The sequence below is a fragment of the Fibroporia radiculosa genome (assembly GCF_000313525.1).
Source record: "Fibroporia radiculosa TFFH 294 genomic supercontigs, scaffold1823, whole genome shotgun sequence".
Classification (NCBI taxonomy): Eukaryota; Fungi; Basidiomycota; class Agaricomycetes; order Polyporales; family Fibroporiaceae; genus Fibroporia; species Fibroporia radiculosa.
This window is the reverse complement of record NW_012133321.1, coordinates 1-27,949: the sequence shown is the minus strand read 5'-3', so window position 1 is coordinate 27,949 and position 27,949 is coordinate 1. Positions and strand designations below refer to the sequence as shown.

Below are 27,949 nucleotides of genomic sequence, written 5' to 3'. Positions count from 1 at the left end.
CCCTGTTGTACCACAAGCTGATGGCGCACGAATGTACTTGCACACGGCCTGTTGGAAGTCCGAATGAAGATAATATGGCGAGATGTCATTTTATGGTAGATTTGATTCACGCAAGATCCTCGTCCGTTGCGCTCCGCTGCGTTCATAATCTTGCAATCCGACTTGCTCGGGGCGAACAATATCGTCCGAGCGTCCGAGCGGAAGTGACTGGACACTGGGCGTACGTATGTATAGGATACGACTAGCTCGCTCCAAGTTGTGAGTTTATGTAGCTCGAATTGAGTGATGCATTGTCGAACGTTGCGCGCTATGACATGAACGTTTGAAATGAGCTATACAGAGGCGAGTAATGGTTATTGGAGAAGTATAGATTAAGCATTCGGTAGCGTCAATGGTATCATTAGCTTTGAGAATCAGGGAAGTAGAAGGGATGCTTGCCGAGAGTAGCGTTTGCCAAACCAACTTGAAGCGTTGAACCAGCCAAAGTTGAGAACCCTAACCACAAATCATGGGTGAACCCTGGAATTGGGTTTACATCCATCTGCCCCATCTATTGGTACCGGCGTCTACACCCCCACATTTCCGACTTGTTTCCGACTCATTCACGGCTTGTTCACGACTGAGGATCGACAGCCGTTGGCTCCCAGGAGTAGTCCATCAGCGTTCTTAGCGAAACCTAGGAGAGAACCCGAGTCGGTCATTTCGAGGCAATACTCTGGTCCTGCGACCGTACCGCGCGTGGGCAGTCGCACTGCCGCTGAATCGAGCGCGGATTCTCCCCTTTAAGACGGCCAAAGCGACTGCGAAGCAGTCTCACAACCCCCAAAATGTCTATCGCCGATATCCAGAAGGTCTCCATCCTAGGGAAGGAGTCCATCCACTGCGGCCTCCACCTTGTCCCGTACATCGTCGACACCGTTCTGCAGACACTCCCATCGTCCACCTATGTCTTGGTCACAGATACAAACGTCGCGAGCCTCCACCTGGCGGCTTTTCAGACAGCATTCGAGGAGCACAAGCTTTCCGCGCAAGCGAGGTTTTTGAGCTATGTTATTCCACCAGGCGAGACTAGTAAAAGTCGAGAGGGAAAGGCAGAGATTGAAGACTTTCTCCTCCTGAATACATGCACACGCGATACGGTCATGCTTGCCCTCGGTGGGGGTGTAATTGGTGACTTGGTAGGCTTCGTCGCCGCTACATTGTAAGTGCTCCGATGTCTGTGCCAATGCGTCCTTGTAATGTTGTACAGCATGCGCGGAGTGCGCTTTGTGCAGATCCCCACCACGCTGCTCGCGATGGTGGACTCCAGCGTGGGGGGGAAGACTGCCATCGACACCCCACACGGGAAGAACCTCATCGGCGCATTCTGGCAGCCGGAGTACATCTTCATCGACGCAGCATTCCTCGAGACACTGCCTGCGCGCGAGTTTTCAAACGGAATGGCCGAGGTCGTAAAGACTGCCGCGATTTGGAATGAAGACGAGTTCTCTGCACTCGAATCGCGCTCTGCCGAAATCTTTGCGGCAATACAGACGCCCTCGAAAGATTTCTCTGGGCGCACCAAGTCCACTCGCTCCCCCGCACAGCAGCTTCTACTTTCCGTAATCGCGGGTTCTATCTCGGTCAAGGCGCATATAGTCACCATTGACGAGCGCGAGACTGGCCTGCGCAACCTTGTCAACTTTGGACACACCATCGGACATGCTATCGAGGCCGTCCTGACGCCCACAATCTTGCACGGCGAGTGTGTTAGCGTAGGTATGCTTCTTGAGGCAGAGGTCGCAAGACAGTTGGGCGTGCTCAGCCAAGTCGCGGTGGGCCGCCTAACGCGGTGTCTGAAAGCGTACAACCTCCCCGTATCTCTGTCCGACGCGCGTATTGCCAGCCTTCCTGCGGCGAAGGGCCTCGGCGTCCAGAAGCTGCTGGACATAATGAAGATTGACAAGAAGAACAGCGGCCCGCACAAGAAGATCGTCATACTGTCGCGTATCGGGGCGACGTACGAGCAAAAGGCGACCGTCGTGGCGGACAGCGTGATCGCGAAGACCCTGTCTGAAGCCGTCAAAGTCATACCTGGAACGCCCACAAAAAGCCCAGTGCGCATGGCGACGCCGGGCTCGAAGAGTATCTCAAACAGAGCTCTGCTTCTCGCCGCACTGGGCAAAGGGACGTGTCGCTTGAAGAATCTATTGCACTCTGACGATACGCAGGTAATGATGAATGCGCTAGTAGAGCTCAAGGTACGTGTCACTGCTTCCCTCGCTGCATTCATACTGAAGCGAATGTGCAGGGTGCCAGCTTCTCTTGGGAAGACAATGGTGAGACTCTCGTTGTGCAGGGAGGCGAAGGCTCCCTCTCAGTCCCTCCGAATGGCAAAGAAGTCTATCTCGGAAACGCCGGTACCGCGGCGCGTTTTCTCACGACGGTCTGCACACTGGTTCAATCATCTGCTACAGGCGAGCGTACTGTGATTACTGGAAACGCGCGCATGAAGCAACGCCCGATCGGACCACTCGTCGACGCACTGCGCGCCAATGGAAGCGACATCAACTATGTAGAATCCCAGGGCTGTCTCCCGCTGTCTGTCGCACCTGCAGGTTTGAAGGGCTCGACGATCCAACTCGCCGCGAGCGTCTCTAGCCAATATGTCTCATCCATTCTGTTATGTGCGCCATACGCCCAAGATCCCGTCACGCTAGAACTTACGGGGGGGCAGGTCATCTCTCAGCCATACATCGACATGACGATCGCCATGATGAAGACGTTCGGTATCAACGTCGAACGTCAGGCAGACAAAGCTACTGGGAAGCTGCTCGATGTGTATCACATTCCGAGGGCCGTCTACACGAATCCCTCAAGTTACAACATCGAATCGGATGCCAGTAGCGCCACCTACCCTCTTGCTATCGCCGCGATCACCGGGACGACGTGTACTATTGCGAACATCGGATCTGCTTCACTTCAGGGTGATGCGCGCTTCGCGAAGGAGGTCTTGGAGCCGATGGGCTGCGAGGTGGTCCAAACCGAGACCGAGACTACAGTAACAGGTCCCCCATTAGGCAAGCTCAAGGCGTTAGGATACGTGGACATGGAGCCGATGACGGATGCATTCTTAACCGCGTCTGTGCTTGCTGCCGTCGCGACTGGCACACCATTGCAAGGGCGAGAGCTGACAGACGGTTCAAGGCCGACAACTACGCGAATCCTGGGTATTGCGAACCAGAGGGTGAAAGAATGCAACCGCATTCGGGCTATGATAGATCAACTAGGTGAGTCGTGGCATGCCCGTCATCATTTGGATCGTTTCTGAGATTGTCCCATTAGCCAAGTTCGGCGTTGAAACAAAAGAGCTGGACGACGGTCTCGAGGTTTACGGCAAGCCGATTCAAGAACTGAAGGCAGGAGCGAGTATACATTGCTACGACGATCATCGCGTGGCTATGGCATTTAGTGTTTTGAGCACTGTGGTCAAAGATACCGTCTTGGAGGAAAAGCGGTGTGTCGAGAAAACCTGGCCCAACTGGTGGGATGACCTTGTGAACAAGGTATGCGGCTCGATTGACGATAGGGTTCGGCCAATGCTGACTGTATCCTAAGATTGGTATAGACGTCGAGGGTGTGGAACTTCCCGTCTCCCACTCTGTAGCGTCCGCTAGCGGACCTGCTACTGAAGACACTGCCGCATCCATCATCATCATCGGAATGCGAGGATCTGGGAAGACGTACATTGGTCAACTTTCTGCGTCCGTCCTCGGCTGGCAGTTCTTGGATGCGGACGCGGTATTTGAAGAGAAGCATCAGACCGGAGTTCGAGAGTTTGTTAACAAACACGGATGGCCCGCCTTCCGTGCAGCTGAAACTGAAGTGCTGCAGGAGTTGATCACAAAACATCCCAAGGGATACGTGATCAGTCTTGGTGGTGGCATCGTGGAGACGCCGGGTGCCCGAGATCTCCTCAAAGCGTTCGCCAAACACGGCCCTGTGGTGCATGTGGTGCGAGATATGGACGAGGTCGTCGAGTACCTTGGAGAAGAGACGCTTCGCCCAGCATATGGAGAGCCAATCATGGACGTCTTCCAGCGCCGTGAACCATGGTTTGCAGAATGCTGCAGTTATGTGTTCGTCAATCGAACTGGATCTGTACGCTCCGCTGTTAACGGACATGCGGACACTCAGCTCGTAGTGGAGGCGTCGCCATCCCAGAACAGTATTCGAGATGAAGTTGACCGCTTTTTCCACCATATTACTGGCCAGCGGCCGAATTTGGCGCCCACAAAGACTGGTGACAGGAGAACATACTTCCTGTCGCTCACGTACCCAGACATCGCCCCTGCTCTGGCACACATTGAAGAATTGACAACTGGCGTCGACGCCATCGAATTGCGCGTCGACATGCTCCGTTCGCAGAAGGACTTTGAGCGGCCGGGATCTTGGATTCCTTCTGTCGCATATGTCACCGATCAGATCGCTGCTTTAAGACAGAAGACGTCTTTGCCGATTGTCTTTACCACTCGGACCATATCCCAAGGAGGACAGTTTCCCCCTCATGCGGAAGCGGAAGCGTTTGAGTTGTTCCATGCTGCTGCCCGGATGGGTGTGGAGTACATCGATGTGGAAATTTCTTGGTCAGAGAAGCGCATCCAAGAGCTTGTGGCGCGTAAGGGCCATTCCGTGATAATTGCCTCTTGGCACGATTGGAGCGGCAACATGCTCTGGGACGGTAAGGAGGTAGAGGCAAAATATCAAATTGCTTCCAAGTTTGGCGACATCGTTAAGATTGTGGGCAAGGCTAATGGATTTGAGGATAACCTTGCTCTGCACCGTTTTGCGAAGCGCATGCAGTCGAGTACGAACGGGAAGCCTTTGATCGGAATCAATATGGGCGTCGAGGGCCAGCTATCCCGAATTCTGAACCCTACCCTGAGCCCAGTTTCGCATCCTCTCCTTCCTTCGAAAGCCGCCCCGGGTCAGCTCTCCTTCGCTGAGATCCAGACTGCTTTGCATCTGATTGGACAGAGTCCGGCTCAGCGCTTCTACATCTTTGGCAACCCGATCGCGCATTCGATGTCACCAACCCTTCACAATACTGCCTTCCAGATCCTTGGGCTACCACACAAGTACGAACTATTCGAAACTCAGTCCGTTGGCGAAGAGATCAAAGCGGCTCTAGTCTCCCCCGACTTCGGCGGTGCCTCAGTGACCATCCCCTTCAAGCTGGACGTTATCCCTTTGCTGGACTCATTGTCACCAGAGGCGGAGGCTATTGGCGCAGTCAACACTATTGTGCCTAGAAAGAAGTCGAATGGCTCGCCCTTGCTATATGGCGACAACACTGACTGGATTGGGATTCTGGAGTGCATACGGTCTGCTCTGCCGAACACAGCACAGACACCTGATGCTGCGCTTATCATTGGAGCCGGTGGTACCTCACGCGCAGCCATCTACGCCTTGCGCCAGCTGGGGGTCAAGGCCATATACCTCTACAATAGGACAAGGCAAAGCGCGGAGGTCCTAGTTAACGCATTCCCCGACGCGGGTGTGGTAATTATCGACGAACTGGGCACCTGGCCAGAAGGCGGTCGGCCTCCTACTGTGATCATCTCAACCGTGCCCGCGTCGGCGACGAGCACCTCCCCGAATGTCGAAAACACGTTGTACCTCCCGAGCTCAATCTTCGCAAGTCAATATCCTGGCGTGGTGGTTGATATGGCGTACAAGCCTGCGGAGACTCCATTGCTTGGACTGGCGGCAGACGTGGCGCAGAAGTGGAACCGGGTGCGGGGTGTCGAGGTGTTGCTTGAGCAAGGCTTCAAGCAGTTTTACCTCTGGACCGGTAGACGCTGTCCAAAACGTGCTGTTTCTGAGCGTGTCTGGAACGCATACGCGAGGGCAGCATGAAGTCTGTCTGTCCTGTTTTTTATAAATGTTGCCAGTGTAGCTATATGAATCATGAATCTTAGCAACAATGTAAGATAAAATGCATGCGCTTTGTGTTGGTTGTCTGTCTCGAGGAAGGCAAGCACTGCAGATATAGACCACAATCCTATTATACACGAAGTCGGTATCAAACATTCAAGTGTTCATATAATTAGACGTCATGGTTCGCCACGAGCTAAAGGTTCTTCACCGACTACGACGATATTTGGTTTTCGAAGGGCGCGTTTCGGGAGGGGTTTTATGGGTCTTAGGATCTTTTCAGACTCTTCTGAAGACGTATCGCCTTCATCGGATACATCTGACTCGGATACATCAGAATCTGACTCTGAACCTGAGTCTATTCCTGAGGAATCCGAGGAGGCCGACTCGGAGAATGTGTCCTCTTCTCGTAAATCTGCGTCATATGGGGTGTCGGGAGGAGCAGGTCCGTGCTGCTCAAAAACACCCAATCCGAGTTGCTAATGCATCCTGCCAATGAGCTCCGACATGCGCCAACTGTGAAAATATGCTTGCCATCTCAATATACTGCTCAGCTTCAGCGGTGTTCTCGATATCGACACTCCGCGGATCGTCTCGAATGCGACGAGAGAGTTCGGCGTTTGATGCAGCAAGCTGAGGGAGAAAAGCTTGCACACGAGATAGTACTGTATGTACATGGGTATTCGTCGTCGACGATGATACAAGTATGTGCGCTCTTACATTCTAAAGGTGGAACTGTCGCCGCTGTTCTATCGTCCATTCTTGGGGTATCATTCACAGCCTCCCCAGCAGCAGAAGACGAGGCATCCAGTCGTCTGAGTAAAGAGCCTAGAAACAATTGTGAGATAGGCCGGTCTTGAGAACGTAGCCTACCCACCCATTCGCGTGCGCCGTTGATCCTCGTCCTCAACTTCAAGAGTTTCGATGACTGCATATTTTTCACTGTCCATACTTGACACTAGACAGACCGAAGGACGCGATTCGAATACGAAAACTTTAGGAGATGGTTACTATGCGTGATCTAGTCGTATCGGTCCAGTATATTGGCAGTTTCTATTTTGAGAACAGTCATGTGATTTTGATGTGGCGAAGTCTGAGTCTGAGTCTGATTCCGAGGGAAATAGCCTCGAGGATTTGTTCAAGTTCTGTCATCTCCTACTTTATACACACATGATTAGCATATATCCCCATTCCTCTGCAGTTTGGTGAATCTATTCCTCCCGCGGCTTCGTATTCTGCTTGAATGTGCGACACGAAACGGGTAGGCCAGCTTCGCTTCGGAGGTGCTGAAGCCTGTGGCCTTCAGTATAGGCAGCTCTTGAGTTATTGCGCCCTTTCATCGGCCACGGGTGAGTAGCGGAAATTATCAAGTTCAATGCTCGGATCCGATGTATAGTTTCCGATCGATTCGGGTCCCCGAGCTGCTGACCACACTAACATCTTATTTAACGAAAGTGATTTAGATGTATCAATTCAATTTACGTCAATGACCCCAGATCGACAGTAGTCAACAGCCGCAAGTGCTGGAACGTATGTTTCAAGTTCATGCTTTGGCTACATGATCACTTGCTTTTTTCATGGTTGTGATTGAGTCTGTGGTCTCTGCTTATTCGGACAGCTGCCGACGATCACGTAGAGGTCGACGGTCCGCCGCGAATATCTGCTCAAATATCGGGCGCTATCATCCTCGCAGACGAGTGAACCGAAGCGGTTATTGCTTAAGCACTGCAGCCGCGCGGGACATGCGACTTACGCTCGCGGTATACGCATGTGTCCCATATTACTACTGAGGCTGACCAAACTTGAGTTGAAGCAAAGCAGTCAACGTGGACACGGATATTTAGTATTGTGATTCGGCATGACCAGGTATGCCTGTAGTATCCAGCATGTGGCACAGTTTTGACCATGCTTTCCAACACCTCTCACTTTTCCTTACTTGAAAGATTAGGCTATTGACAAGTGAGCGTTGAAACCTGACTCGTCGCTTGTTCAACAATATCGGGATCGAAGACAGTCGTCCGTCAGAGCGCATCGATTAACCTTGCGTCATTAGATGGACAAGTGGTCTTTTCAGGCCTGGAACAATGGAATGTTCTATCGTTGGAAATAGGTGTTGCTACAGATACCACAGACGGGATGAAGGTACAGTCAAGTTCTGAACGCAGACAAGCACGCAGAACTTTTCCATGCGGGTAGCTCAGCTGTTGGACATGAAAACTAGCAGGTGGTAAGTTCTGCAGTAAATCGCCATCCTTTGCATTCATGGGATATGTCCAGATCTTATTTCATTAAGTACTGTACCTTCGCGGCAAGCAAATGTCTCGGATTTTGCCGAATGGTAGGCTTAGGAACGGCCGATTAGAATCTCTGTCCGCAGTAAATCGCTCCACATAGCCGAGCGACTGCCGCCCTCGAGACGAACATGCAAAAATTGACGGACTGACCATGATAAAAAGGCCTCTGGTCGTCGGTCGGGTTGTTGTCTTCTCCCCTGACCTCCTCCCTCTTGGTTTCTTTCTGTGTGCATCCCAGGCCGACGTCCAATCCGGCTGTGTCTCTCTTTCAGTTCGCTATACACTCTTTTGCGATCACAATCCAACTTCTACACGCAGTAGACCAAGTCAATCAGGATGAAGTTTTCTGTCTCGCTTGTTTCCTTCTCGCTCGTTGTCGCTGGACTCGTGGAGGCCGCCCATATCAGCAACCTGCAGCACCTCAAAGCCGCGCAAAAAGTTGGTCTCCGGCGCCGTGGCGGTCCATCCGCAACTTACCCTGGCACAGTGACTGCGACGTGAGCTCCCCTTATGTCATTCCCATGCGTTTGCAATGACAAATCGTACGTCACAGCGCAACTACCTCTAGTGCTGCGCCGTCCAGCACTCCCACCAATGGCTCTAGCTCGCCACTCCCTGGTGGTATCAAGCGTGGACTCTCGTTCAATGACGCGTCGCTGACTGAGCAATTCACTTCGAGGTAATGAGGACAAGGATGGACAGTCTCCATTGTGCTCACAATACCGGATTGCAGTCAAGTCAGCTGGGCATACAACTGGGGTCAGACCTACTCGGGTAGCATACCCGAGGGGGCGATGTTTATCCCTATGCTCTGGGGGGACTCTAGTTCATTCACATCGACCTGGTCTGCAAACGCCCAGGCAGCCATCAACAACGGCTCTAAGGTTCTCTTCTCGTAGGTGCTTTCCCGTGCAGCACAGGTGCACGGCTTAGCTGTGTTTTTGGTACAGGTTCAACGAGCCTGATGACTCCTCGCAGGCCAACATGACGCCGCAGGAGGCCGCAAGTGCGTGGATGCAGTACATGGAGCCTTTCGCAGGCAAGGCGACACTCGTGTCTCCTGCGGTCACGAATGGCGGCGCTCCTATGGGCGAGACATGGCTCGACCAATTCGTGAGCGCATGCAGTGGCTGCACGATCGACGCGTTTGCGATGCACATTTACGACTCGGCAACAAACGAGGCGTACTACCAGTCATACATCTCCGGCTTCGTTCAGAAGTATGGGAAGCCTGTTTGGGTGACTGAGGTACGTTGTCTTCGCTGTGAATGTACCATCTCCACTCAGCCTGCTTCGTTGCCTTGCCTGCAGTTTGGCGCGACTGGCAACTCTTCGCAAGTTCAAACATTCTTGAGCAGCATGGTGTCCTACCTGGACAACCTGGACGGCCTGGCAGCCTACGCGTGGTTTATGGACGAAGTTGGAAACTTGGTCAACAGCGACGGCAGCCTCACGTCGCTTGCGGAGGCTTATGTGGCCTAGGTCCGCCCATTCCTTCTGCACCTAGCGGTTCCGTGTCATTTTATGCTCCGTCACTTTCCCTTTATCTCTGCGCCTCCTGTGGTAGGCGTGCACTTCGGGCACGAGATCTTCGGTTGATCTGAGGCAGGATGCTCGTGCTAAATTATCCGTCATCATATCATTTCTGCTCGGTTCTATGTTCGACACATTGCCCTAGATACCTCCATTTATACCAGAGTCATTTGATTAGTTTTGCTAGAATGCATATGTTCGAAACCATGCACTCGTGACACGGCCATAAGACTCGGAGCGTTGTTCCGACACCAATTTCGAAGTGGGACCTGAGTCACCTGACTTAGATGGTCGTAAATCGCGATTTCCGGTCGTGCCGATATCGGTTCTGCTGATAGCAAGCCGGGAGCTCTACTGTCTGTTCAGGTAAATCTGTTCGGTGGTGTTGAGCTGCGCCGATATGACGACAATGAGGTTCGGAGTCGCGATTGTTATTTTAGTTCCCGACATGTCTGAACATGCGTTCACACGAGGTTCGCACCGTGTTGAGATGACGCCGCACTTACGGCCCGCACTCGATTGTCCTGATAAGCTGGCCTCCGTTTCCCTCAACGCTGAGCCATGTCGCGATATAAGCTCAACCTCTCCGATGTGCCTACCTACTTGAACTCCCCAGTCTCGTAGAACACCATGTTGGGGACTAGGTAGTCTTACCTATTACATGCAAATTTCATCAATGGCTTGCAATCCCATCGCAATGTCGTGAAGAGTTTCAAAAAGTCTGCACAATTGCCACGTTAAGGAGTAAGTGAGAAATAGATTGAACGATAGTGAGGGTTGGAGGGGGGTATATGTAATACCATAACCGTGGGGAATGTACAAAGGTACGGTATGGTAGTGTATATAAGTTAGGTATATATACTAAAGGACAGAGACCTCATACTATACTGACACAAACAACAAGACCAATTGATAAAATAAATCGTAGCCTTTCGTCTGACAGGACTGCAGTAGCAAAAATGTCTGTTACACCTCCAACCAGATTGCTGACCTCGTCCTATCCTTCACTTCACAATTCATGGATCGTTCGAACGATCGTCCTATCACGCTATTGCTAGCACGTCGCCCGCTTTCTCCTGCTTGGAGTCCGAGAATGAGTCGGAGAAACTCGCCACGCGTTTCTGATCAATCCCAATAGTGACAATGCTGTCGTCGGCCGTGGATTCAGGGCCGTAAGCACGTGCCTCCAACGAGTAGAGATCTTCCACACGGCTACCCCTTGAGCCCATCAAGTATGCGCGTGCAGGTATACGAGGGGACATGGCTGCCCCACGGTATCCGGCGGAGCCTTCAGAGCTGTGCAGGGACATAGGGTGTTCAGTGATTGCGCCGAACTTGACCTCACGGAATACCCGTGTGGCCATGGCGTTCTCGAGGGCGATATTCGGTGGCGTGAACATGGCGGCAAGCGAGGGCGGGAGATTTGTCGATAAGAGTGTGGCCATCGTGATGATGTTGATGCCGACAGTGACACTAAAACCGGGTGAGTCGTGCACGCGGATGATAACGCAACTCGATGATGCACTCACAAGTAGAACAGCTGTCCACTTTGCAGGAGCGAGCGCGACAACCTCGGTAGACCTCGCCCGCTGGCAAACGACCGCAGACGTTTGCTCCAACTCTCCTCCGGGAACGATGCGGACAGGAGTTGCGACGAGATTCCAAGGAACACGAGTGTGTCGTTGACTGTGCAGATAATAATCACCGAAGAACTGTACATCTCCACGCCCGTCGTGATGCATCTGCGACTCTCGCCTACGTGACTGCTCTGCATTGCGAAGGGGATCACAAATGAGGCGCAAACATTTGCGAACCAGAGGAAGCCGAAGAATGCGATGACGGGCTTGGAACGTTCGAAGACCGCATAAATGCGGAAGAGGAAGAGGGCCGCCGTGAAGGTGACCGCGACAATAAAGAAGCAGCCGGAGGCGACTTGCAGTTTCTGGCAATCATCCACGGTGACAACTGATAGTCAATGGTCAGCAAAGTTGTTTGCGCGGGAGACCAAATGCAACCCTTACGTCCGAGGATGACATATAATAACAGGTATACAAATGCGCCTAGCCTATGAGGGGTCATGAATTAGTATTCTCGTGCAGAGTGCAGTTCTCATACCGGGATAAACAATACGTCAAAGTCGTGAGGCGGAATTTCTCCTTGAATATGAGCCTGTACTCCTTCGACCAGGATGTCATCCAATCCCACGTGAACGCCTATCGTCGAGATCGGGGGGGTCAACGTTACCTAGGTATGAAATGGGCCTAGATGAATCATGCTTACCGAAAATACAGCAACATACAAGTACAGACTCGCTTGATAGTCATCAGCGACTCTAGGGGACAGCCATACCAGAGGGGTGTAAGGATTTGGCAGAGCCTCAGGAGAGGGAAAAGACGTGTTCATCTTCCCGGCCTATCCCCTCGGGTTGGTGGAGGGGGAGATGTCCTTTTGTATGATAGATAGGCTTCCGGGCATGCCGTCACTGATCGCAGTGCACGTAAGCAGCCCCAGGGCTAGGATTGGGTTAGATTGGGGCCAATCCTTGATCTGTGGTTTCACCCTCGGCTGATTCTGCAGCCGCAGCGGAGGTGAGGAGGTATTGTCTTTTTTCCTGTTTCAGCAAGGGCAACATCAGTAGCAGCATCCCGACAGGGCTTACCAAAGCATATCCTCTCATCGGCGTCCTGTATTAAGTACGAGTTTGAGTAAATTAAATGGGCAGCGATTGGACTTGCCGACTCAGACTGGGGTTGATCTGAGCGGGGACACCGGGCGGCAGCACGGCCGATCAACTCCCGGCCCAGACACGGAACAGCATCATCGGATGCCCCTGCGTCCGCTCGGAGAGTTGATCTTCGCATTCTTTGCATTTGTTCGAATTTAAGCCAAGTAGCTTCCTTGAAACGTTTGATAGCTCCCAAGCAATACATATCGTGCGAGGAAGAACCTGACGGAGAGATATGTGTGGTTCTAAGAAGCATGATATCTCCCAGCATTGATCCATTCAAATGTCTCCGACGCGCCCAGATCCCCTGTTGATCATCAGATCGGTCAAGGACTCCGAGCCAGTCGAGGTCTGCGTAAGGCTTCCGGGCCGACGGCATTCCAGGATTCAGGGTCGATGGGCTATGTGAAGCAATGCCAGAATCTGCGGCAGCGCTTTGCACTGCAGTCTGGACAATAATGCAGTGGCGGAAGCTCTCGGTCCATGGAACAGAAGTCTTTGAAGTTTGAATCAGCTGATGCAGTGCTGCAGAGAAGTTTGGTTAGGGCATATGCACTGCCGCATCAGGAGACCTGCCTTCCTTAACTTAATTACGAGCGCGCGTGTATTAGAACTGTGGGGTGTGGCCGCCGCCGATTTCATAATAACGCGTTCAAAGCGCAGAAAGATTTGGGCTGTGGGATGGCATTGAGGATGAGAACTTACAAATCTTCTGAGCGGTATGTACGAGATGATTTTACGAGGGAACTGCGAATATTGACCGGCGTTGCTAGCAACGGGTGGAGGGCCATCGCGGGGCTGCGCATGCCAGAACTGCCACCTTATGACACAGCGGACGAGACGGACACCAAGTCCGAGCAGTACCGAGCACTGGAGACAACTACAGAGCACCAGGGGCACAGAGCCTCGGTTTCACTATCTCTTCCTGGTAAGCATATTCTGTCACAGTAGACCGTCATCCCGTACTGCTGTTCGAAACCCTTAGGCGTCTGAGGCTGTCAACAGCCATGGAGAACGCCACACCATCGAGCCCAGAATCAGCATCTGTTGCCCGTTCCATGCGAGTTCCATGCTTGTACGGCAACTGCGGCGGGATGTCCCAAAGCTTGCACAGCACGGTACGTCCTAAGGCGTCCCGTGCGATCTCGACGGCAGCAGCCCAAAGTTTAGCTGCCAATAATGTTCAATACGACTCCTGTCGCACAATTTTTAGCATTTCACTCATAGACACATCACATCCACAGCGTACCCTTACACTTCCGTATCATTTATTCAGGGTCACAGACAAGGTTGTCTCCGTGGCCTCTGTGTTCGGATGCAGCAAAGATAATATGACCATCGACCGATAAAAGTGAGACGTAAGACCACAAGTTCGATAACTCCATTAGGCTCCCAGACCAGTCAGGTGAGGGTTGAACGCTGAACGAGATAGGAGGTCTGGCAGTCCAGGATTGGTTCTGGACGTTGAAGAGCATGCCCTCGAGTGCGTCCCCAGCAATATGAAAACCCGTCGCTCCGATGATAGATGAGTATACATCCCAGAATATCTTTGCACTCAGCATAGTCTAGTACCGTCAGCACACCCACTTGATCGATGGCTCCTCTGGATCATAAAGGGAAGTAACGGAGGCAGATGTAATGACGAGATGACTGGAAGTAGGCGTAGCATGAGCAGTGCAATCGAACCTCGTCCTTGATGGAAGAATTAACATTCCCACTCCAAGATCATAAGATTGAACTTGAGTGTACGCGCCGTGCATCTTCACTCTACGAAGACATCATTTGGACATAGTTGATCAGAGCTGCCGAACGTCTGGAGTGTCTGGTCTCGTGTTCAGACCAGAATTATCGACGAGCGGCGGTTAGGAGACGGTCGGCATATGCGCTCACTTCGCACGATGCCTTAATCCGAGACTGGGTCCGGGATGCTCGCGCCGAAATGGTGCAAGATGCGGTATAGACTCTAGAGCTCTTACGCACCGGCATGTGGGAAACAGATGTCTGGACTACGGTGGTCATTCGGCGAGTCCGCTTGGTTAAGCCAATGGGCGGTGAGTACAAGAAAGCCGGTGGCACGCATGAAGCCATGAGTATGCTGGTGCGTTGTATCGGAAACAATGAAAGGACGAGAAATCAGGCACAGTGATATCTGAAGCAAGGCTCGGCGACATACTTACATACGCAGGCGATGGTCATTGGCCACGCAGAGCCACGCACGCCCCATGATCCTAGAGGATGCCTATTGTTGGATCCCGGCTAAAGTTACGAACGAATCAGCCATGGTCCCCGGTCATGAAACGCAGCCATGAGTGGATTGCGGCGCATCTACCGCCCGAAGCGCACCCGACACCGACATGATACCAAAAGTAGCTCGAAAGAGCGTACCTAGCGGCGAACCGACATATACGTGCCCAAGTCCACTATCGTTTCATCGGTCGTCCTACGCTGCCGGACCATTATCTTGATGCCGTACAAGCCGCAAGCACGTAAAAAGGTAGAGCGCCATGTACTTAGAATGAAGGGATGCGGTTCAGTGATGCAACAAATTTGATGCGCGCATACAGTTCTCCAGGGTTTGAAATTTGAAGCTCGGAGTCTCCGAGTCGAACCCCAATGAGCTGCGGGACCGCGAGTGCGAATTTATCATAGATCTAGGATAGCACGACCGGCCAAACTTTGGGGATTTCGAGACATGTTGACATTGTGGGTCAGGAATAAGTAGTAAGGATTTGAGAGCTCGCATAGCGCATTCTTCCACCAGAGCAAGATCCACAGACAGCAAGCTACTGAGCGTTGCAACTTGAGGGGCAAACATGCGATAACACTCAGGCTGGACTCCGCCAGGAACCCCGGAACCAATAGCCCATCACGGCTGGCGGCTGGCATGTTCAGGTTAAGACCGCGGACCGCGGTCATCGACGGGCCCCGCATGATAGTACTGCAGGCCTGTTAATTGGGGTAGCTTCAAACCATTCTGCTAAGTTACAGTATGTACATCCCCAACGGGAAATGGCTCGGCTTCGCTGGCTTGCGCAGGGAGCTAGTCTCGTCCCCAGACGCGTCGAAGTGGGAACGAGGCCATACTCTGGGTTATTGATTGTAAGGGTCGGAACAAAGCCATACAGAACTGTCTATAATACTGCGGTGGTCAATTTCGAGTGGTGGTGGCAGCAGAACTATGGCGAGACGTCTAGTTTCCTCATACTACACCACGTTCGCAGCCTGTGTGTCATGCCCGAGGGCTGTTTCACGGTGCGCAAGCCGATTATAGGTGAAGGCTCTCCGCCCCGCTTCCTGTCATCGAGCCAGGACGTTAATGAGGGAGATGTCCAAGTAAACCAGGGCGACGGATCTTCTTGCGCAGAAATGGCCTGGCCGAAAGGAATCATTTCTAACCTCTGTACATGGTAAGCAGAAGTAAGACGGAGAAATCCACGATACGTTTGACGTACGTCTTTTCCTTGATACTTACGCTCACGAGCGTCTATCCCGGGACCCGCACGGTCCTTGCTTTTCACCAACTCCCAATCGCTACTTACCCGGATCCGAAAGATAAGTTTAGAAAGGTCAGACGACACTGATCACGATAGGGCGACTGACATCGAGCTAAAATATGGATCGGCCTTTAGCTCTTGAGCTGGGGGTCTCTCGGAAGGTACTTTTTCAAGCATCTGTAATGTTCACGCGAACGTAAGGAGAACAGCGCAATCAACGAACAATCCAAAATTTAACCGAACCTTTCTTAAGAGCTCCTTAATCTCGTCATGAACTGGGCGATCGTCTGCTTGGAATTCCAAAGGAAGTGTGATTGACCGATGGTACGCTTCCTTCGTGCTCAAGCGGCGGTGTATCTGGAAAGGCAGCTGATTGCAAGAACAAAATTCATACTAGGCATCAAGCAAGAGAACGTGCAAAAAGACTCGCACCTTCCCCAGAACCATCTTATAAATTGTTACTCCCGCCGCCCACACATCTACCTGGTACGAATACAGTGTGCCCGTGAACAGCTCCGGTGCCATGAAACCTGGAGTTCCACACATCGTCCGTGTCATCTCGGGAAGGCCCATGCCCAAAGGACGTTCTACATCGCGCTGAACATGGGCCGTTTCTTGATGTCCTCTGAAAGAATGTTTTGATTCTGCGAAATCCCTCTCGCCTTGGTATCCTATATCATGACCAGAATCCCAGGGACGCGATTGCTGACCAAAGCGAAAGAGCCTGGAAATTCCGAAGTCGGTCAAAATAAGGTGTCCGCGGTTGTCGATCAGAAAGTTCTCGGGCTTGATGTCACGGTGAACGATGTGGTGCGTATCGTGCAGAACGGAGAGGATATGGATCTGATTATAAGTGTTAGACACATGGTAGGGTTTTGCAGGCCATAGATTGACATACGATCTCGGCGCTGTACTGCAAAGCTCGATGTTGCGGAAATATCTTGTACCGCGAAATCTCGGTGAAGAGGTCGCCTCGGGGGGCATACTCCTGTTCAGACCAACTAGGGTCAGTTATAGACTTGAAGAGAGTATGTGGTGACGGACCGTAAGCAGGAAGAAGCTCTCACTATCATGAAATGAGCCCTCCAGACGTGTGAACCATGTATCATCTGCAAGAGCAAGGTGCCGCAAAATGTACTGCTCTTCGTATATTCTAGCAAGAGACACAGGCCGTAGACGAGCCTTTCTGATGACTTTCAACGCATGTTGAGAGCCCGTGAATTCGTCCTGAACAAGAAGGACTACGCCTTGTCCACCTGCTCCGAGAGCCTTGATCGCGCTAAAGTGAGTCCTATTCAGCGAGCGAGTTTCCGTCTTGCCATCCGCATCAGAGACGCTTGAGTTGTGGTCGCAAGATGAAATGGAAGTCGGTACCATACGCATAGAATACGCCGGAATGGATGGATTGCTAACTAGAGTAGGAGACGCAGGGATACATGGTGTGCTGGGGGGAAATAAAGAGAATGCGCCAATATTGCTGAACGTCTACAGCACGCTGCGTTTTAGACAACGAAATTTGTTGTCTCAAGGGACTCACAAAGTCTCCTAAGCCCTGTAGCTCAAGGTATATTTCTCTGGGGTCGTCGTTCACGGCCAACTTAGGGATCCCATCCTATTCACATTGAATCAACAAAATTGAGCAAGTCGAGTGGCGATAACATGCCTCCATTCGCTGGCACAACCTTACATCGCCTGACTTCTTTGTAAAACATCGTGTCGGCTAATGTCAGGAAACGTCTGTTGTCAAATACCATTTAGTGAACAGGTTGCTATACCACGCACCTCAACTACACTCTGAGGTAATATTTCTCGTTCGCCCTTTCGCCCAGACATAAAAGACAGGAACGATCTCGTCCGAGATACAATATTCATGGCGCTTTGATATCATACAAAGTCACAGAACACCGGAGCAGGAAGAGCAGCGTGAGCTGACAGGAACGCCCATGACAAAATGGCAAGAAGACCAGTCAAGGACCCAATCCTACTACGTCCAAATCAATGTAAAACATAGAAACGGATATTCGTATTCGCTCTGAGGAGAGAACTTACAAGGTAGGTGGATTTCGGCATTAGTGTCTTGTGATTTGGGACCGAGCGAGGCTGCCATGATTCAACTATGTTGAAGTGTGTGATGCGGCTGAAGACTTGAAGCTTGAAGCCTGAAGCCGACGAGTGCTTGGCCACTGCTATCCGAGTCGGTGCATTTGAAGAATCGAGTAAATTTGAAGTGAGCAGTAAAAGTCAATGAGTGGCAGTCGGGTGCCTGATTTAAAGTGGAGTGGTCGACCTGAAAGCAGTATCGGCTACCAAAAGCGTTTTGCAACACTGTGCAGGTCTCAAGGAATCCTGCAGTCCGTCACGGTTTTCTCTCACTCTTTGATCCAACATGGCTACAAACTCCAATAAACATAAGTTACTAACTAAATAATGCGCACGACGGCGTCTTTCTATCGGCCCCTCACAATTAATGTCATCACAGTCATAACTGATGCTGATATTTCGACATTGGCAGCGGCCATTCGCAGGCTGCCTCACATTTGCACCATCCGATTACCATTAAATCGTCTCGAGCCGAATCTGCGCAGGATAACATCATGCTTCTGACACTTCCCAGCGACATCTCCCTCTACATTCTGTCATTTCTGTCTATCCGTGATTTGGCCTCACTCCTGCGCACGTCCCACCAGGCGCATGGTCTCATTGAAGACAATCATCAAACGGTATATCATCAAGCTGCCATCCTGCACCAATTTGCCCCTCCGAGTATATCTCTTTCGGACACTTTACTGTCTACGTCGAGTAGGGAGAAGTGGCTTGATGATGTGACAACTTGGAAAGAATTCTGTGCGTATTTCTTGCGTGGCTACGCTTGTGTCTAACATGGTAGGCAAGCAAGGCAGACGATGGACGATTCTGGAGCGAAATTGGGACGGACGCGGATCAGTCATGGAGGGCGGATTCACGGACGAAGAGGGCACTCTGCATTTTCGAGTCGATGAAGAGCAAAAGACGATATTGACTATCTCTAACGCAGGCCGACTGGCTGTCCGCGCCATGGAAGACTTCTCGAATGTCTTGTGGCAATTCAGCGAAGTAAGTGTCGAGCCCATTCTACCCTCTTGTCGCTGTCCTCATCTGGTCCATAGAAATATATTGCACGGAGAAGAATGGAATACTCGCAGGGATTCCTGGTTTTCCCGAGCACCTACCGGGGCCTTGAAGTTTGGCGACGCTCTGCAGATGTTGAGCTTGTCAGAGGACACCTTCTGAATAGCAATGTGGCTTCAACACCAATTCGCGAACCTTCCCCTGCAGCGGTGCTCGATTTCCAGTTCCTAGAGGCTGATGCCTGCGCAAAGAGAGTGCCGCTTGCCGCTCCTGGGCAATTGCGTGGACGGTTTACGCCCCACGCGTACCTGGGGAGTCCGAATTTGGCCACCATCCACATGATGCGCCTGAAGTTCCCTCTACTGGCGGTGATTGCCAATCAAGACTGGGGTACCGTATGGTTATTCGACGTGCAGACGGGTGCGCTACTGCAGAAGATATCGATCGGAACGGGCACGGTAGTGGGCGCACCACCTGGTTTCCGGTTTCCAGCCGCGCAGGAGAGAGTTGTGATGGATATAGACGTGACGGAAAAGTACTTGTGCGTCGGCATGCACGCGGCGGTGGTCGTCGTGCCATGGCGCGCGTCAGTAGAACTGTTGGCGGAGGAAGCTGACAACGAAGCACGCATGTTAGTGCTGTCGGAGATCGAGCCCCCCAGCTCGCTGCAAGAAGCGGCCTTGCAGCTGCGAAAAGTTTCCAATTCGCGTCGCACGGGCGATGCGCGCTCTGCCAGATTACCGAATGGAAGCATTGCATCCTGTGTTGCTGGTATGGATGCGATGGAACTGTTTGAGGTCGTGCCTCCGTCCAACGATCCGCGATCTGCGAATAGTCAGGCCCTGATTCCGATGAGCCGGATGCGTGTACAGCCGTGTTTTGTTGCTGGTATGTCCGCCGATATATTCCCCTACTGTTCATACCTAAAACACTATCATCTTCAGCACGGTTCTCTCCAGATGGCCGGCACTTTGCTGCGGTGACCGTGTCCGGGCTGCTCTATCTGATTGCAGATTTTGCACGGGTGGAGCGAGGTGCCATCTCCTTTGATGAAATTGCTCGACGAATTTATTTGGGTGAATGGCTTAGAGACCTTGTTTGGGAGGAGCAACAACGGCGATTGCTGGTGCAGAGCGTAGGTGAAAAATCCCACTTGCAAATTACCTCTACTTATCATGTTTATGAAGGCGTCAGAGGAAATATTCTTAATCGATTTAGATTCCTCCTTTCACGATCCATACTCGGGGCCCGGTCATTATTTTGGTGTGAAGGCAGCGGTCAACGATCCCTTCTCTCATATATCCGTCTTCCGTCTCTCCGATTTCAGCAGGTCGAACTTAGAAGGGTCAGGACTAGGTGCGCGCCTCCATGGTTCAGCCTTTCGAGGAGCGCAGGTTACTCGTACAACAATATGGAAAGTTTGGGATGTTGAGCTGCTGGAACAGGTAGTAAGGAAGCGGCAGCAGGAGAGCGAAAAGAGCATCTCTAGCTCTCAATCACGAGCGAATCATGACAACGTTCGAGTCACTGGTAAGTGTACTGTATTATGTCGATTAGTCAAATCCTGATACCATTACCGATCCAGTCCTGGATGGCTCAGTGTGCTTCGTCAGCTTTACACCGGGTATCTAGGACCCCAAGCAGCGGCCGCATATCTCTCAAAATTGTGATAGGAGGCTTGGCCGCTGTTGTCACTGTGGATTCATTTATATAAATACTCCGAGAGGGATCAGGATCGATTACACAAGACTTAGACTGTAGACTGTAGACAAGATTGGCTGACTAGGGCCGGTTAACATCGATCGCAATATAGGATGATAAATGTATTTTATGCAGCTCCGATTTCACTATTCATGAGTCTTCACCATGACTACACCACTTAGGAAGTACGCGCAAGGTATACGTTTAGGTTGATTCTTCGCCATGTATAACACAATGATGCGCTCAGGCTAGGGCATAGATTGCCACTAGGACGCATATCGTTTGACTTGGTGACGGGTATGCATTAGGTATGTGCAGTGGCTCGCTCATGCTATTGACCCCGATGGAGTCTCACCTCGAATATGCAGGCATGAAGTCGAGCAGGAGCTCGCTCGATCGTCAAATCCGACGTCCTTATTAACTTGCGCTCATTCCTAAGTAAATCAACTTCTACATAGGGCTAGATAATACCTCTAAGGAACTCCCGGAAACGCTTGTCTCGTCAGTACCTCATCGCCTGAGAGTGTCATTCTCATTACCCATAGGCCTTGTAAATAGATGTGGAATCATCTCTGGCGGTGCATGAATCATCGGTGAATACAGAGTGGGTAACATAATAAAGGCGCACCCTGTATGAGATGGCAATATACGCTGTTCAAGGCAACCACAATTGTATGGACATGAGTCATGCTCGCGAATAATACGAAGCTATACCTGATTGAGAGGATCAAAACCTGCGATTCATGATGCCTCTACAGCCTAAGACCCTAGGCCAGGCGATAGCACGGAGTTGCGTTACTACTGGGGTGGTGCGACGTCCCCGCTCACCGTGTTGCGATGTCAATGTGTATCGGCGTTTTGCCCCAGGGACAGCGGTTAGTTGTACACCGTGATGTCTTGTACGCCTGGTGAGCGACCGGAGGTAAGTCCCATTTTGTTCACGCATTGTTACCCGGTGCTCCTCCGGTGCAGGTCCGTCGACCTCGCCACCATCAATTTCCACCAAGACCAGAACCACATCGCGACGTATACGGTGTTATGTGCTGGGATGGCCGGTGCCACTGTACATGCAAAAAATCGTGATGATGAACACTTATAGCGGCCATCTTGATCCGTGTGCGCAGGTCGCTACTCTGGAGGATCATCACCATTGCTGTTTCTGCGCTCTTCAACTTTTCTGCCCAACGGGTGAAGAAAGCAGAACACCCTTGTTGGCCTCAAAAACCATACCGCGACACATGCTATCAGCGGCTGCGTGGGGTCCCTCCACGCACAATATGGCCTACCGCATGTTGCGTGTGCAAGTTTCTTGTTATTCCTGTGCGAGAGTCAGTCCAAAACCAGCAAGGTGGACAAAAACGCTGTGGACCCATGTCAATGGCTGGCCAATCACATAACGCGAGAGTACCTCCGCCGCGGATCTTCGAAGGGGTGAGAACACACCTCCGATGTGTAGTGTGACTTGCATAACAACCAGGTACCCGTCAAATTCAACTTCGGGCTTCGAGGATGCGCGGAACATTTTGCGCACGCGAGGTTCGACTCGGTCCATGGCGGTACGCGTTATCAGATAAGTGGACGCGGCGTAACGACGAATAACGTTATGATTGAATTGAAAGTCCATGGGCCGGCAACACTATCCATGGCAATGGATACATCGCGGCTCAGCGTCCACATCACGAGGAAACGAGCTTATCAGATAGGAGCAGACGGCAACAACGACGTACTGTACACACTGCCACGGCAATCTGTCCAATGGCGGCAGACAATGATGGGAGAAACGGCTCGCCGGAGCGAGCCGTGTTGTATTGAACAGCGATTCCGAGCAGAGACACAATTGCAATACAGGAGGGGCGACGAAAGCGGGATTGAATGACCGTGTGTGCAAAAGACTGAGAAAGCAAAGAGCGGGAAAAGAAACGAAAGCACGGAGACATGCGTAGGAGAAAAAATACCACATCAAGTAGCACGGAACAGCTCTATCAGGAGAATCTAAATCTGAGGGGCCTTGGGACTGTAAGCTTTCACCAGCCGAAGATCCTAGGCGCGAGCGTAGTCAGTATCATACTGCAGAGAATGAGAGAGAATAGCGTACTCCTCGTGCAACTCCACCCCACCAACCTCCCTCTTCTTGGCAGATTCGATTTGTCTGACGGCCTTGCTCGCCTCCGCGCCAAGCGCTAAAGGTCCACAAACACCGACGACGACACCAGTTGAGGAAGCGCCGTTGCTACCTGTGCTGGTGCGGTCCACGACGCCCTCGAGCAGCTTCGCAAGGCGGGGACGACCGGGTGAGAGAGTAAGCCCGGGAGGAAGACGTTCAAACGGCTTCAGTACGTCTTGCGAGCGGATCGCGCGCGTGTATGACACCGAAATGCGCAAATCGATGCCGCATGCGGGAGCCTCAGCCAGGAGTGCGCGGAATTGCGGCATCATTGGTCCGAGTGCAGCTGAGGGCGTAGACGTATAAACAGGAGGATCTAGGATGGAGTACGCAATAACGTACCGGGATCGGTGATGCTCCAGACGAGCTCTACGACACGCACGCGGCTCGCACCCTCGGCCCCCTTCTGGATCATTTCCTGCAGGGTCGAGAGCGGATAGGTGATGCCGCTACCACCGGCAATGAGCATTGCACCAGAGAAGCTGGTGAGGACGGCATGCCCAGGTCCACCTGTATCACCATTGCAACAAAAAAAAATACGTCAGAGCCATCCAGAGAAAAGCGGTCATATGAGCCCTCGTCGCCGCACAGATTAGCCACACGTCGACGACAGTCTGCACCACACAGGGTGTTAATCACCGAGAGGACATCCGTGTAACATCACGAGACGCTTACTGTGCGCCAAGAAGAGAGCACGACGGATATAGCCAATGGGCGTGGCGACAAAACGGACTGGGCGGGGGGAAAAACATACCGTACGGTCCTTGGATGAGCACCTTCACCTTACGTCCTGCGCCGCCTTCCTCAGGGGTGTCCTTCTGGGCGAGTTCAAAGAGACGCGTCGTCCAATCACCCGCTTTCTTGATCATCAGCACAAGGCCTTCCTCGCCGCGGCTCTGCAAGCGAACGTACATCACAAAACCATTCAAATCAAGACAGAAAATGATGCGACGCACCTTGCTGACGCTCGCGATGGTGAAGGGGTGACCCTCCAAGCAGCCGAGCGGGCCCATACCCATGCTGAGCACCTTGATACGGACGTGCTGGCCCGCGCGCCAGCCTGCGTTGACTGTTGGGATCTCGAGGCGCGTCGTCCCGAGCTCGGGGAGCGCACGCACGTGCGCCGTCGTGATGCGTGTCTGCACTAAACGCACGACGCGGTCGACGCCGTACGCCACGGACGCAAGAATCACGTACGGAATTGCCGCAGGCTCGTGGTATACGACCTGTCTCCAGGGAACGCACGGGATTACGCAATCCAAAGGGACAGGCAGACAGCGACATGTGACAGGGCGGTACACAGGCGTTACAGGGACAGCATACGATACATGAGCGCTGGGCGCGATGAACACAGAGAGGTGGACGTACCGCGACAAGTGCCACGACGGCTCCGGCGACGTGCAACACGTAAAATAGCTGATAATACGCCTGACGAAGCGGAGTAAGCGAGACCAGGAAGAGTACATCCATGCCACCGAGGGCAACGCAGCCCCAGATGTTGGATTGATCCATATGGGACGCAATCGTGCTGGTTTGGGCCCACTTGGCAACTGAAATATTCATGTAAACGTAGTTCATATTTCAGTCGTAAAAACACAGAAGACTGGTACGCACAGTATGCCAATGCGTGCAAATTCACAGCGAGGATGGCGAACCGGCCAGCAAAGCGGTGGAACACATTGAGCTAAGGACAAACGCATGAATAAACATATCTCCGTTGGTCAGGTCAACACGACGCACCTTCTCATAGCCCATTCCAATCAATCCACCAACGATGTTATTCTTTGTGGCCAGGATGTATATCAAGGGGAACTGGCTGACAGCTACATACCCGAGGCGCGACGGGGTGGTGAACAGATCGGCTTTGTACAAGCTCGCATAAAGCATCCCCGCGAGATATGCAAGGAATAACAGGCACATGCCCAAGGAATATCCCGGGCGAATGTGGATGGAGAAAATGTAAGCGACCCCAGGGAACATCGTCGACCACGCAGGCATGTATATCGGGGGTCGTCCCGTGCGGGCCTGCATATTGGCCTTCTGCGAGGGAAACTCAACCATTGTATCGGAGTGTGAGTCATCCGAGGCTGCTACACCCTTCTCGAGATCTATTTCAACGGTATCGTTCAGTGTGTCCTGCGAGTCCATGGGGGTAATCTTGGGGTCGAGTTGGTACGGACGGAAGGCGACGGGGTTGCGGATCTTCACTGAGCGGAAGAAGGAGCCCTCTGTCCAGGCAGACAGGGTGGAGTAACGGGCAACTGCTCTGGGCAGCGCAAGCAAGATGAACAGACAAGCGACAAAAAACAGGGCGACGTCAACGTCGAGGACAAGGGTGGCCTGGCTGAAAGTGGCCGCCTTGACAGCCCTCGAGAAAAGTGAATACATGCTGAAAGAGTGAGCCGGTGAAAACGAAATAGACGAATGGAATAAGAAAACGAAAAAAACCAAGCCAGCTGGCGAAAAGACAGAGACAAAAAAACTCTGCAGGGAGGCTCAGCCTAGCACAACACGGATAAGAAGACCAGGCGGGGGACCAGCGCGGCCGCTTTTTAACTAGCGGGCGGGGCGGTCCGCGAAACAGATCGGAGGCGCCTTGAGCTTCCATACTGGGCCATTTAGGCTCACCGCAATGGTGACGAGATCTTGACCTGTGGATCGGTCCCTAGGCAATACAACAAAAATAGATTATTCTTCGGCGACAAATGATTTGACGGACATCAGAGCGCGGTGCCGCAGGCTCACCTTCGTTGGCAGGTTGCGACCGGTGCGCTCGACATCCATCTCGGGCTGGTGACGTCCACGCACAGAGGTCACGCAGTCTCGTATCAGATACGGTAGAAGCTTTGGATCGCAGAGACCGTCGCCACGTCCAGGAGGCGCCAGCGAGGCCAGAGCATAACGGCGTGCAGCAGGTATGCGACGACCAATCAAGGGTGCCAAGACGTGCATGGCTTGCTGGGCAGAGAAGACTGGCTACGCACTGTTCCAATTGTCCGCGCCATTGTGGAGCGACAAACGCCGTGGCTATCATGGAGCGTCCTTCGTCCCGTCGCCATCGACAGGCCTTTCACTTCGTCTCCTCCCTCGTTGTCAAGGTTGCATAGACCGTGTCCGTCTTGCTAATCTTCATTGTACTTGTCACGACTTGCTTACAGCTCTCAAGGCTGCACCTGCAGCATGGATACCTCGCCGTATGACAGACCATCAATTGGATCCAGCTTGGTCGTCGTTGCGCACGTGGGCAGTCCGTCAACCTGTAGTCCACGAGTGGGCTCCAATGACACCCATTTCACCATGTTCAATTGCGTCCTGTCGCACACACTGCCACAGTGCCACCTAAGACCTGTCCTCGCAGACTAAAAACTGTGATCTGAGCGTGAAACCTGTGGCTCCTCATCAAATGCAAGTTGATATAGTCTATAAATATCCTCACCTAGTACGCATGCTACTTGCCAGGTAGAGCATACCCTCTCCTGAGTGCTGTGTGATGTACCGCATCAAGTGGTACAGCTTCAGTGCTAGAGATCAGTGTATTGATTGGCTGGGGCTGCCGCGGCAATGCTGCCGCACCCGGTTCCAGTCTGGCAAACGCTTGGACTGTTGGACGCCCGCTCGTTCGCCCCATTTGTATGTGGCTTGGCATTCTTGATCCAAGATCATAAAACTTAGACAAGTCTTGCTCTGGTTTTTGAATCAATCCCTGGGACGGAAAAGCGGAGAAAAAACTTCATGATAACAGGTCTCCGAGGACGCTTCAGGGAAAGCAGCGGATGAGTTTGGGGCGGTCCATATCGTTAAGCCCAAATATGGAGAGCAAGACGCATTAGCCCGCCAATTTCCATCGGGGATTTGGCTTCGGCTAAGTGGTGGTGCGCAATGGTATGAACAGTTTCGTGCCATCTTATATCATCGGCTGCCATTCATCCTTCTCCAGATAGGCTGTAGAGCTTAAATAGCCTCGTATCACGAAGACAAGATCCTGATCTCACCCGAGTCTTTTTAGTGGCCAGGTAAAATCACCTATGCTGTGGCAATTGCCCATCCATCCCAACGTCAAGTCGGCTGTTTTGTACCGGAATTCTCGAGTGGACAGAGAGCGGAGGTCTCGTACAAGTCGAACGATGTGAGGTACTCTTCATTTGTACGTCATATGATATCACTTTTCGTTGGCTCTAAAGGTCCTCGTGAACGTGTCAGCTCAGTCGATGTCTCTAATCGAGTTGACGTACCCTTTTTCACTTGCTGTGCTTCCAGTCGATCAAAGTCTTCGCGCGAGGGTAAGAGTTCATTCGTATTCGAACCTGTTCACGTCCCATGTCAATTCTTTTCTCATCGACCAGACTCTACTGCCTACCTGTTGTCTTAGAGTGTCCTTTTGCATGATTTCCAAGGACCGACAAGTGGGCCCAAGTCAGCCACTGGCGCGCGCTTCGTCACGTCGATCACGAGTCCCGAAGTCGGATACTGACTGTACAGACTACAGCGCCCGCCGTTGTGGTGGATGGAGTACATCCACAGTTCGCAGATCACATATCCCGAAGCCGGATACTGACTGTACAGACTACAGTGGTTGATGTTGATGATGGTGGCGGTTGAGAGGGTGTACATTTACAGTCCGCAGATCACATATCCCGCAGTGCCGGGCTGCCTCGCAACACTTGATGTGCATATACGGGCCGCAGAGACTTCGATGCTGCGCATATACGGCATAATAGCTGTAAAATAAGCAGAAAGGGGTGAGGCATATATAAGGGCCTAAATGTCGCGCATGTCTTGCCATTGAGGGTCTCTTGGTGCCGAAAAGCACGTATACTCTCATCTGTACTGATGTCTCCCAAAGTATGGTTCCGTGAGTGCCTGTACTTGTCACTTCCAATCGTTGAATGGTCTAACATCTGTACGCAGTCACAGGCACGTCGTCCGGCCTAGGACGCTGCATGACCGAGCACGTCCTCCACAGCGGAGACATCGCCGTTGCCACGCTCCGCAAGCCCGAAGCCCTCGCGGACCT

At 52.2% G+C, this 27,949-nt stretch overlaps 7 protein-coding genes across 7 annotated transcripts; 3 read left to right on the top strand and 4 right to left on the bottom strand.

Moving 5' to 3' along the window:
* Positions 1 to 827: 827 nt before the first annotated feature.
* FIBRA_03294 (uncharacterized protein) lies at positions 828 to 5,898 on the top strand (the record flags this gene model as incomplete). Its single annotated transcript, XM_012325138.1, has 5 exons — positions 828 to 1,201; positions 1,250 to 2,240; positions 2,291 to 3,269; positions 3,325 to 3,545; positions 3,598 to 5,898. The coding sequence occupies 5 exons, from the start codon at positions 828 to 830 to the stop codon at positions 5,896 to 5,898; spliced, it is 4,866 nt and encodes a 1,621-aa protein (XP_012180528.1).
* Positions 5,899 to 6,095: 197 nt separating this feature from the next.
* On the bottom strand, positions 6,096 to 6,866 carry FIBRA_03293 (uncharacterized protein; the record flags this gene model as incomplete). The annotated part of the gene is made up of 4 exons (XM_012325137.1): positions 6,096 to 6,368; positions 6,424 to 6,581; positions 6,637 to 6,744; positions 6,794 to 6,866. 4 exons carry the CDS (start codon positions 6,864 to 6,866, stop codon positions 6,096 to 6,098), a joined length of 612 nt encoding a protein of 203 aa, XP_012180527.1.
* Positions 6,867 to 8,546: 1,680 nt separating this feature from the next.
* On the top strand, positions 8,547 to 9,692 carry FIBRA_03292 (uncharacterized protein; the record flags this gene model as incomplete). The annotated part of the gene is made up of 5 exons (XM_012325136.1): positions 8,547 to 8,707; positions 8,764 to 8,889; positions 8,944 to 9,105; positions 9,161 to 9,458; positions 9,522 to 9,692. The coding sequence occupies 5 exons, from the start codon at positions 8,547 to 8,549 to the stop codon at positions 9,690 to 9,692; spliced, it is 918 nt and encodes a 305-aa protein (XP_012180526.1).
* A 1,094-nt stretch (positions 9,693 to 10,786) lies between these two features.
* FIBRA_03291 (uncharacterized protein) lies at positions 10,787 to 12,146 on the bottom strand (the record flags this gene model as incomplete). The annotated part of the gene is made up of 5 exons (XM_012325135.1): positions 10,787 to 11,216; positions 11,273 to 11,708; positions 11,765 to 11,808; positions 11,859 to 11,956; positions 12,024 to 12,146. The coding sequence occupies 5 exons, from the start codon at positions 12,144 to 12,146 to the stop codon at positions 10,787 to 10,789; spliced, it is 1,131 nt and encodes a 376-aa protein (XP_012180525.1).
* A 3,498-nt stretch (positions 12,147 to 15,644) lies between these two features.
* On the bottom strand, positions 15,645 to 17,795 carry FIBRA_03290 (uncharacterized protein; the record flags this gene model as incomplete). The annotated part of the gene is made up of 10 exons (XM_012325134.1): positions 15,645 to 15,866; positions 15,921 to 15,999; positions 16,069 to 16,139; positions 16,206 to 16,331; positions 16,395 to 16,805; positions 16,861 to 16,950; positions 17,007 to 17,447; positions 17,500 to 17,574; positions 17,650 to 17,682; positions 17,745 to 17,795. 10 exons carry the CDS (start codon positions 17,793 to 17,795, stop codon positions 15,645 to 15,647), a joined length of 1,599 nt encoding a protein of 532 aa, XP_012180524.1.
* Positions 17,796 to 18,556: 761 nt separating this feature from the next.
* FIBRA_03289 (uncharacterized protein) lies at positions 18,557 to 20,702 on the top strand (the record flags this gene model as incomplete). The annotated part of the gene is made up of 6 exons (XM_012325133.1): positions 18,557 to 18,806; positions 18,850 to 19,055; positions 19,109 to 19,958; positions 20,015 to 20,205; positions 20,258 to 20,600; positions 20,656 to 20,702. 6 exons carry the CDS (start codon positions 18,557 to 18,559, stop codon positions 20,700 to 20,702), a joined length of 1,887 nt encoding a protein of 628 aa, XP_012180523.1.
* Positions 20,703 to 22,811: 2,109 nt separating this feature from the next.
* On the bottom strand, positions 22,812 to 25,323 carry FIBRA_03288 (uncharacterized protein; the record flags this gene model as incomplete). The annotated part of the gene is made up of 7 exons (XM_012325132.1): positions 22,812 to 23,221; positions 23,278 to 23,445; positions 23,690 to 23,831; positions 23,892 to 24,161; positions 24,304 to 24,485; positions 24,550 to 24,619; positions 24,676 to 25,323. 7 exons carry the CDS (start codon positions 25,321 to 25,323, stop codon positions 22,812 to 22,814), a joined length of 1,890 nt encoding a protein of 629 aa, XP_012180522.1.
* Between the last annotated feature and the right edge of the window lie 2,626 nt (positions 25,324 to 27,949).